The 7,961-nt window shown below is 41.7% G+C and overlaps 1 protein-coding gene across 1 annotated transcript in view; it reads right to left on the reverse strand.

The window, feature by feature from the left end:
- Positions 1 to 636: 636 nt before the first annotated feature.
- Positions 637 to 7,961, reverse strand: part of dmgdh (dimethylglycine dehydrogenase) — an 18,613-nt gene continuing 11,288 nt past the window's right edge. Inside the window, exons 6-16 of the mRNA XM_031317512.2 lie at positions 7,934 to 7,961; positions 7,648 to 7,846; positions 6,745 to 6,914; positions 6,493 to 6,646; positions 4,243 to 4,408; positions 4,013 to 4,143; positions 2,192 to 2,409; positions 1,850 to 2,007; positions 1,423 to 1,482; positions 1,172 to 1,306; positions 637 to 1,082 (exon numbers count right to left, since the gene is read on the reverse strand). The exon at positions 7,934 to 7,961 is cut by the window's right edge and continues 221 nt beyond it. Coding sequence (XP_031173372.2) covers positions 870 to 1,082; positions 1,172 to 1,306; positions 1,423 to 1,482; positions 1,850 to 2,007; positions 2,192 to 2,409; positions 4,013 to 4,143; positions 4,243 to 4,408; positions 6,493 to 6,646; positions 6,745 to 6,914; positions 7,648 to 7,846; positions 7,934 to 7,961 — 1,632 coding nt within the window. The 3' untranslated portion in view covers positions 637 to 869. The remainder of the gene's footprint in view (positions 1,083 to 1,171; positions 1,307 to 1,422; positions 1,483 to 1,849; positions 2,008 to 2,191; positions 2,410 to 4,012; positions 4,144 to 4,242; positions 4,409 to 6,492; positions 6,647 to 6,744; positions 6,915 to 7,647; positions 7,847 to 7,933) is intronic.

The following is a 7,961-nucleotide window of genomic DNA, read 5'->3' on the forward strand; positions in this document are numbered from 1 at the left end:
TTGTTCAAAATAAACACAAAAGGCATTTTTCATTTTCAAAATACAAGCATCCTTCACAAAAAGAGAGCTATAGGTTCACCTGTAAAACATTAACATATATTAAAGGAACTACAATTACAAAACTTCAATTACTCTTTCAGCACTGTAAGACATTGTGTGGTGCAAGAACATTAAAGGACAGTTCTAGCGCAAAATGGGACAGGTTTTCATGCTAATCAAATGCGTCTCTAGCTTTTAACAAGCTACCGCAAAACCGCTGGTTACCTGCTAACGCTAGCTTTTGGGGCACTTGGTAAATCACTATTTTATACCATTAACAAAGCTCAAAATAGCACCACACTTCAACGGTAGCATAATGAGGGTCCCTATATGCAAACCGAAGCATTGAGAACTTTGTAAGTGTACAGACAGTTTATTAAAAAGATAGATTATAAAGACAGTAGCGTTTACATTCGGGCGCCATCTTAGAAAACAGTCATGAGCAGTCGAACCACGAACGCTGTGTTTGAGCTATGTTAATGGTTACTGGTTGCACGGCCCATTATGCTACTGTTGAAGTGTGGTGCTATTTTGAGTCTTGTTAGTGGTATAAAATAGTGATTTACCAAGTGCCCCGAAAGCTAGCGTTAGCAGGTAACCAGCGGTTTTGCGGTAGCTTGTTAAAAGCTAGAGACACATTCGATTCGCATGAAAACAGATCCCAGAGAACGTTCGACTCTGTACACGTTATTAACCCCTCAAAAACACATTCATACGATGCGTTACACACTCTCACATGCTGAACTCCCCCCTTGTGAGAGACAAAACAGGCCGAGGACGTTTTGAAGTGATTTGACTCTTTCCCTACAAACAGTAAGAAAATGTTGCGCTTATGGTTTTCCCTTTGCTTTCTTCTGCAGCCGGGTCCGTGTGGGCTCGGTGAGGACTAAGGGCTCCTGGATGACCATGGCGGGGTATTTCCTCCCCAGCAGCTCCACCTCCACTTTCTGGCCCACCGAGCACAGCTCCAGAGGCAGGTAGGCGAACGCCAGGCTCTGCTGGGAGCTGTAGCTGTAGGCTCCGGATGTCGTGTTGCCGACCACCTGAGGAGAAGAGACGCCAGCTCGTGTGAGAATATCCACAAAATAACTAAAGAATACAGAAACACTAGACAACCTCCGCTGTTGCTAACCTTGCCGTTGTGCCAGATGGTCTCGTTGCCTTCGGGGTCGATATCATCCGTGGCCAGGGTGATGTAGGAAAGCTTCCTCTTCAGGCCCTTCACTTTGATCTCCTGAAGGGCTGCTTTACCAATAAAGTCAGCGGGCTAGACAAACAGAATCAAGCAGTGTTTTTCAGAACTTATTGCTGGTTATAGAAGAAATAAAGAAACAAATTTAAATCAGTTAAAAATGCACAACTAAAAATGACATGGATGGTTACCTTGTTCAGTTTGATGAAATAATCCAGTCCAGCCTCCAATGGATTGGTATCACAGTTCATCTGTCAAGATCAACATACAGTTAGTCAAAAGTCATAAGCTGTGCTACTTAAAGGAATAGTTCTGAACTATTCATTTTCTTGCCAGGAGTTAGATGAGAAGATCAATACCACTCTCGTGTCTATACGATAAATATAAAGCTACAGGCAACAGCTGGTTAGCTTAGCTTAGCATAAAGATTTGAAACAGGAGAAAACAGCTTGCCTGTCCAAAGGTAACAAAATTTGTCTCCCAGCACCTCTAAAGCTCACTGATTAACACGTTATATCTCGTTGGTTTAATCTGAACAATAATGAAAATGTGAAAAGGACAAGTTGTGACAAACTATATTCTCTGAATGAGTGTGTGTGTGTGTGTGTGTGTGTGTACCTCAGCTCCCCAGCCTCTGAAGCCTTTTTCCAGCCTGAGGGAGGACATGGCGTAGGTGCCGAAATTGTCGATGCCTTCGTCTTTTCCTGCTTCCATCATGGCCTTGTACACAGCTGCCATGTTCTTCTGCTCGATGTACAGCTCCCAACCAAGCTCACCTAAACACACACGCATATACAGTGTCACCAAACAGTATGTTAAAACACACTCAAGGCTAGAAACTAGAGTCAAGTGAAACTGTTGTGCTCCTCTGCTCTTTTAAAAAGACCAAAGGACTTAACTCTGTTTGACAAAATAACATGTTGAAGCAAACACAGTTGAACTTCACAAAGTGTGCAGTACCTGTGTAGGAGATCCTGATGGCCCGGACGGGAATGCCGGCCAACTGGATGGACTTGCAGTGGAGAAATTTGAATCCGCCATCACTCAAATCCTCATCTGTCAGCTTCTGGAGAACTTTGCGGGAGTTTGGTCCTGCAATGCCCAGCACGCCAATATCGTCTGTTACGTTGCTGATGTCGACATCATATCCACCGTCTGCAGCTTCTGCCTCTATCCACCTGAGTCCAGTTCAAATCCACAGAGAAAACTTTGAGCAGCCAGAAAGGAGATTCTAAAATTGTATTATGAAAGCTTTTCTGCATGTTGTACATTTGACTCATTGATTATATGATTATTATGCATTATACAGAGTTAAAGGCTCCCTGTGGAGTTTTAAACCTCAATCTATTTTTCAAATAAGTGGGTACCCATTTAGGTAGCAATTGTTTGCCAAGATATACAGCAATGTCCCAACAAAGGCAGGAAAGAAAAAAGACTGCAAGTTATTAAACAAAACAGGATTTAAAATACTTCTGCTTTGCCAATGCTTTGTCAGGAATGAAGTACTTGATATGTTTGTTAAACCTCAAGGATATACACAATGCATTTTGGTGAGTAACACTGGATGTTAACCTAACTTAATAGCATAATGTCTTTACCACACTAAATATTTCACATATTGCCACATCTCAGCTACGTGTGATGAGTTTCACAGGGTGATGTGACCTTGTTGAACCTCATTCATCTATAGTATAGTCTGGTGCCATCACCAACAGAGGTCGCTACATAGTATGAAACTGTCCCTGCCTCCCTCAGGCTGAGATAGGGTTAGTTAGAGTAAATATTTTAATGTACTGCCTCCCGATTGGAGCAAATGGAGGGGAGTTGTGTTAACAGCTGCTTACCTAAGGTTTTAGGTTTCTGTCGTATAAAACAGACTGTGAGAGGGGTTTTTTTCAGCACAGTTTAAGAATCAACTCTGGCCAGATTGTGAGTGGCTGAGAACTAACATCATGCACTCACTGTTCTTTGCACAATGAAAATTGAAGTTTGTCTACTTCTGTGTGTGTGTGTGTGTGTGTGTGTGTGTGTGTGTGTGTGTCTCCCTGGTTCATTGTCTCTCTTTGCGAAGATGCATGAAAATACTGCATCAAAACTGACATTTCTTAGAGTGTAGCTATGCTTTCGAGTACTAAAACTACAATGACCACAATACATAGAGTTGCAAAATGGAAGGAGCCATTTTCAACTTGTATATTAGTCCCATTAGATTTCTCTATAGACAATGTTAGGTGACTGACAGTTGGAGTACTTCTACAGCTTGGAAGGACATGAAATTCTCCCAGTTGAATCACCAGTACAAAAGATGAACAACTGTGTTAGAAAATATCTGGTTCTAGGATTATAACTACGACTCCTGAGGTGCATTTCAGCAAGAAATATCCAATCACAGCTATTAAAATTCTGTAACATGCACCGCTAACGGCAGGCAAAGACTAAACATTGTTCACTACTGCCAAGATGAAGCGAACCACTCTCATTCGCCTCTGACTGGCCACTTCTCCATGGCAATGTTGGCCGATGCTCATGGGTATTTAAACCCCTCACCATGCCAAAATTACAGACAAAACATGATTTCTCAGTAAGAAAGTAGAAATAATTAAAACTGGCCATAATATAAACCTATAGTATTGTTACATCATAAGGAAAAGTCTTGTGTTTCTATGTTCAGTAGCACTAAGGATATTGTTTATTTAGGAACATTTAAATGGGAAGCCTATTATGAAGTTAGCTAAGGCTAGCCTGATTAACTTGAGTGAGATCGTGTGTAAACAGTTTCACCTGAGATCATGTCCCTCTGATCCCGAGCCTGTGATGAGTAAGAACTCTCCTGGTGCCACCTGGGTAATGGTGACCTCAGCAAAGACTCTCCCAGTGGGTGTCAACATGTGGCTGATATTAGTCAGGCCCACCTGAAGACACACAGGTCAAATAGATAATGAGTCAGAAAAGAGAGGCATATGCTTTAAACAACTCACACTGGTGTTAATGAAGATATACATGCGCTCTACCTTGGGCATGGTGTTGGCAAACAGGCGGTCCAGCAGCTTGTGAGAGTCCGTCCCCTTCACTATGAACTTGGCAAAAGGCGTCAAGTCGATCACTCCCACCTTCTCCATCACCAGCTTGCATTCTCTGCCGACTGGTCCGAACCAGTTGGTGCGTCGGAAACTGGGCCTAAGCACAACACAAAAACAATGAACGCTTTATATCTTTAATGAAAACCCCAAATTGTTTTTTTACTGGCTGTTTCTTTTGGCTCCATTGCATAATGAAAAACTGATGTGGAAGTATAATAAATGAACTAAAGTCTATGAAGACTAAGAGCCCTATTTTAATGATCTAAGCACGGTTTAGGGTGTGTCCAAATCCACTTTTGCTAGTTTGACGGCGGAAAAATGGGTCTGTGTGCCGGGCGCATGGTTCAAAAGGGTTGTACTTAGTGTCTTCATTAATTCATAGGTGTTTTTTGGGCGTAACATGCAATAACCCAATCAGAGAGTCATCTCCCATTCCCTTTAAAAGCCAGGCACGTTTGTACCTTGGCGCATTGCTATTATGATGGCGGATTTGCACCGTAATATTTTTATTTGTAATCTTCTGCATGTGTGTGTGCTGCTGCCCTTCCCTGTGTGTGTGTAACAAGCATAGTGTGCGTGCGCTATGCATAAGCTTAGGCGCATTTTACTAATTTGCTGTTAAAATAACAATGAAATGCTGCGCTATTGACTTTAGATCAGGTTTTTGTTGGTCAATGGCACGATCACTTCCCGCTGCCTCAAGATAGCAATACGCCAATAATTCACCTGAACACACCTCCCTGTAAGACCAGCACGCCCATGGGCACAAAGATGGGCGCAGGTGCATTTGCTATTTAAACTACTGCCAACCAACTGCGTCGGTCTTAAACTAGCAAAGACACTTGCGTCGGGCTTTGCGCTGCGCTGCACCGGGTGCAAGATAGGGCCCTAAGAATCAACAGTCATACTAGCAGCTCTGTGAGATGGCACTTTGGCATGAGCTAAACGCTAACATCAGCATGCTAATATGATCACAATCACAATGCTAGCATGCTTTATGTTTAGCAGGTAATATGTTTATCTTGTTCACCATCTTAGTTTAGCTTGTTAGCATGCTAACATTCGGTAATTAGCAGCAAATAAGTACAGCTGAGGCTGATGGGAATGTCATTAGTTTTGTAGGGATTTGGACACAAACCAAATAAACCATAGTGGACACATTATCATTTTGACCTCATGATAGATGAAAAGTCATGGATGGATGTCTGTACAAAATTGCATGGCAATGCATCCAATAGTTGTTAAGATATCTAAGTCTGGACCAAAGTGGTGGATCAACCAACCGACACTGGCATCCCTAAAAGTCATGCCAAAAGTGTGCCTAAAATTACAATATAGTAAAATAAGAAAGCTGCATAGCAAGATTATGACTGCGGCTTTAACATTTGTACAAAGACAAACGCCAAGTATGCAGCCACTGGCCAAATGGTTTTTACACTCACAGTTGTGGCAAGATTCCAAACACTTGCCCGGATTTCCGCAAGAAATCTGTGATGGCGTGGTTTTTAAAATATGTCACGGCACATATTCAGAGATGGTAAAGGTGTGTCAAATGCAGTGATTGACAGTTATCTGCATGTGTAGTTGGATGTTTGCAGCTGTCCTGTTCTTTCCCAGCGTGGTTTCTAAATAACTAAATGGTTCTCTTGTGCTGCAGCTTAGTGTTGGACGATATGTGGTGAGCTCTTCTCTGTCTATATGGGAACATGTGTTTTGTGCTCTGTGCCAAGAACACTGTGTCCTTAAAACATTTATTCTGGCAGCTATGCATCTCCAGCCGAAACTATCAGAGTGACTCTCTTTATGCATTGCTGAATACTCAAGAGGCGTCACTATATTCTCCTTTTGTCCCCACAATGATGAGAGGGTATTGTAAAACAGGAAACTGGGAGGTGGTGTGGTGTGGCTCTGGTGCGGGAATGTGTGATTGCTGGTTAATTAAACGGTTGCAACAGCAGTTAGCAATTTAATTAAAAGGCAGTCGTGAAACAAAAGCTGAAACAACAGTTGGGAAACATTTTGTTCAAGTGTTTACTTCTTGAAATATCGGCTATTGTTCAGTTCTAAGATAGTTATTGTACGCATCTTACCAATCAAAACAACAAAGATATTATTAGAGATTTATAAAGAATGCATATTAACGTAATGTTTTATATCAGCCCTGCAAACTGGATGCCTTACTTGTATCCAATGTCATCTCCAGGTTTGTAGAACCAGTGAGGTTGTTCCCAGCCAGCGTGAAAGCCCATGGATGCTTTGTCCTTCAGCAGCTCGTAAACGCCGCTTGTTCGGTAGGTTGGTCGCCCGGCGAAGCGCTCCTCTTTCGGGTAACCAACTGGAGAGACGGAACAAGAGACCGTCAAAAAGTTTTAGTGACAGTAAAAAGAGAAGGTTGCGTCCGAAGAATGTGCGATCGTCTTGTATTCTTCTTACCCACGTTGTTGAAGCCATAGGATTCTCGAGCTTTGGCGCACATGAAAGGCACGTCTGCCCATTTGCTGTAGCGGTTGGGGTCGCATTCAATCAGGTCGTAAGGAGGTTCTCCAGTCCGGATCCAGTCACTCAGGAACTTTCCTATACCTCCAGCATGGATGACCCCATACCTGAAAATAGTCCAAAGTAGGGCTGAATTGATCGTTTTAAAATCGCAATTGCAATTTTAAAGAATGCGATTAGCTTATCGTGAAGACTGTAATTAATCGAATGTGAATATTTAGTTGAATGTGTGGTGTAACATTTGGTTTAACATTTTTTATTCCTCTTTTTATTATTTTTTAAGATAAATGCTGGAATAATGTTACATATCACAGATTGTTTGAAGAGATGTCCTATTATTAGTTACTTTATTTAATATGATTGTAGAAGGTGCAATATGTAGATGCTGCTATTGAACTATATAAGAAATTTACAGGAAAGTACTGATATTTTCTAATTCAATTATTTTTTTTTTTATTATTATAACTTTAGCTTTTGTGATAAATGTTCTGTGTTTGACTGTTCAATGTTCCATGCTTATTAAAAGAAAAACAAGTATTTATGGCAATTCTAATCTATGTTGTCATCCCTGCATTAGAATAGAGCAGTTTTGATGGTGTCTCGTGTTATAATGCTCCATGACATGTTTTATCTGTTACACAGTGAATATTGAACCTTAGCTAAACTTTTTTTTTTTTTTTATAATTGCAAATCAAATCGTAATCACAATATCTGGCACATAAATCGCAATTCGATTTTTTTCCCCAAATCGTTCAGCCCTAGTCCAAAGTGTTGAGCATTATTAAATCAGCCCTCTTGGAACTATCTACTAAGATGCTAACCAATCTCCCGAACACGTACCCGAAGCCAATTGCAGTCCAGTAGTTGCGAACTCCTTGGTGTGGTCCGACCATGGGCAGCAGGTCGGGGGTGTAGGTGATTGGTCCAGACACAATGTTGATGATGTCGGCTTCCTTCAGCACAGGGACCATGTCCATGGCCATCTCAACATGCTCCATTATCCTGTCAAGGTCTGACTCAAACAGCTCCTTACCGAAACCTGCAGCAGCCACAGAGACACAGACTGTTAGTTAAAAGAAGAAGAAAAAAAAGGTTTTCAGCAAATCTGCATCCATGGCAGACAGACCTGGAGGCACTCCGTCTCTGACCCAGGA

The sequence above is a fragment of the Sander lucioperca genome, chromosome 14, assembly GCF_008315115.2.
Source record: "Sander lucioperca isolate FBNREF2018 chromosome 14, SLUC_FBN_1.2, whole genome shotgun sequence".
Classification (NCBI taxonomy): domain Eukaryota; kingdom Metazoa; phylum Chordata; class Actinopteri; order Perciformes; family Percidae; genus Sander; species Sander lucioperca.